At 38.8% G+C, this 1087-nt stretch overlaps 1 protein-coding gene across 6 annotated transcripts in view; it reads left to right on the forward strand.

Annotated features, from left to right (window-relative positions):
• LOC131892084 (synaptotagmin-15-like) overlaps positions 1–417 on the forward strand; it is a 41328-nt gene extending 40911 nt beyond the window's left edge. For all 6 annotated transcript variants that reach the window (XM_059241822.1, XM_059241823.1, XM_059241821.1 and 3 more), the window contains one exon: positions 46–417. In XM_059241822.1, the coding sequence (XP_059097805.1) occupies positions 46–221 (176 nt within the window). In that variant the 3' untranslated portion in view covers positions 222–417. The remainder of the gene's footprint in view (positions 1–45) is intronic.
• The last annotated feature ends 670 nt before the right edge of the window (positions 418–1087 follow it).

Genomic DNA, 1087 nt, shown 5'->3' on the forward strand with positions numbered 1-1087 from the left:
TTAAAAGAATCCAATTTTTCTGAGCAATCACTTTTTTACTTCCAGATCGACCTTTAGGCATGACAGTGTTGGGTGGGTTCATGTTTGCCCGTGGATCTGGTCAAGAGCATTGGGAGGACATGACCAAGAACCAGAAAATGCATATCCAAAAGTGGCACAAATTGACCGAAGCTGACTCCAAGGAAAAACACAAGAAACTAAGGGCACAAGATTCAATTTGAAGGCTCATTTTCTTTTGGACTGCAGAATATGGTACTCTCTTTTTCTCGAAGCAATATCCTCTCTTATCTAGTGTTAGTCATAAATTTTACAGCGTAGATTCTCACGTAATAAGATTGTACAATTCATAAGAAACTTGTGCCTCCTCATACATTCTCCATTGTGAAGTACAAGGAATACAGATTAGTTATTCTTCAAGATTGTCATTACTAATTTAATGAGACACTCTCTCACACCAATGTTGTTTGGCTGCTAGCACATCTTTTTACCTTATTTTGATACTTGCCTGATGATCGAAATATGAGGTCTTGAGGCGGCATCCATTAAAGCGATATCCCACGGTTACAGAGGATACACAGCAAGGGACCAGGTTCTTCAACCATATCTCACATATCTCTAGTGTTAACCTCTCGGAGGTGGGTCGATAAAGACAATTGTGAGCTTTAGGTGACTCCAAGGTACATAAACTCATTTACTCACTTGGTGACTTGGTCTCCATAATACAAAGACGACGGAGGAAGTCTGCCTTTATGGAAGACTAGAACTTAACATTTGATGGAGTTGACGGTTTGATTGGTTTGATCGTTTTTTTTGTTTTCTTTTCTTTTTGGTTTGGTTTTGCACGGGCTCTTCTAACCGCTACAGGGAATGTAATCCCCAGTACTATTAAAATGAAAGGTTGTAATTTGTTTATATATTACCTTTCAATCTTTATATGATATTTGGTCTACCAACGAATTTGAGTTGCAGACCCAGCTAGTCCTTGAATGTAGGGTTGATCTGGAATGCTATCTAAAAAATTGTCCAAGTCTGACTTGAAAGATGCTACCGGATCAACAAGGCCTACTACGTATTCCCTACGAATATT

The sequence above is a fragment of the Tigriopus californicus genome, chromosome 12 (genome assembly GCF_007210705.1).
Source record: "Tigriopus californicus strain San Diego chromosome 12, Tcal_SD_v2.1, whole genome shotgun sequence".
NCBI classification, from domain to species: Eukaryota; Metazoa; Arthropoda; class Copepoda; order Harpacticoida; family Harpacticidae; genus Tigriopus; species Tigriopus californicus.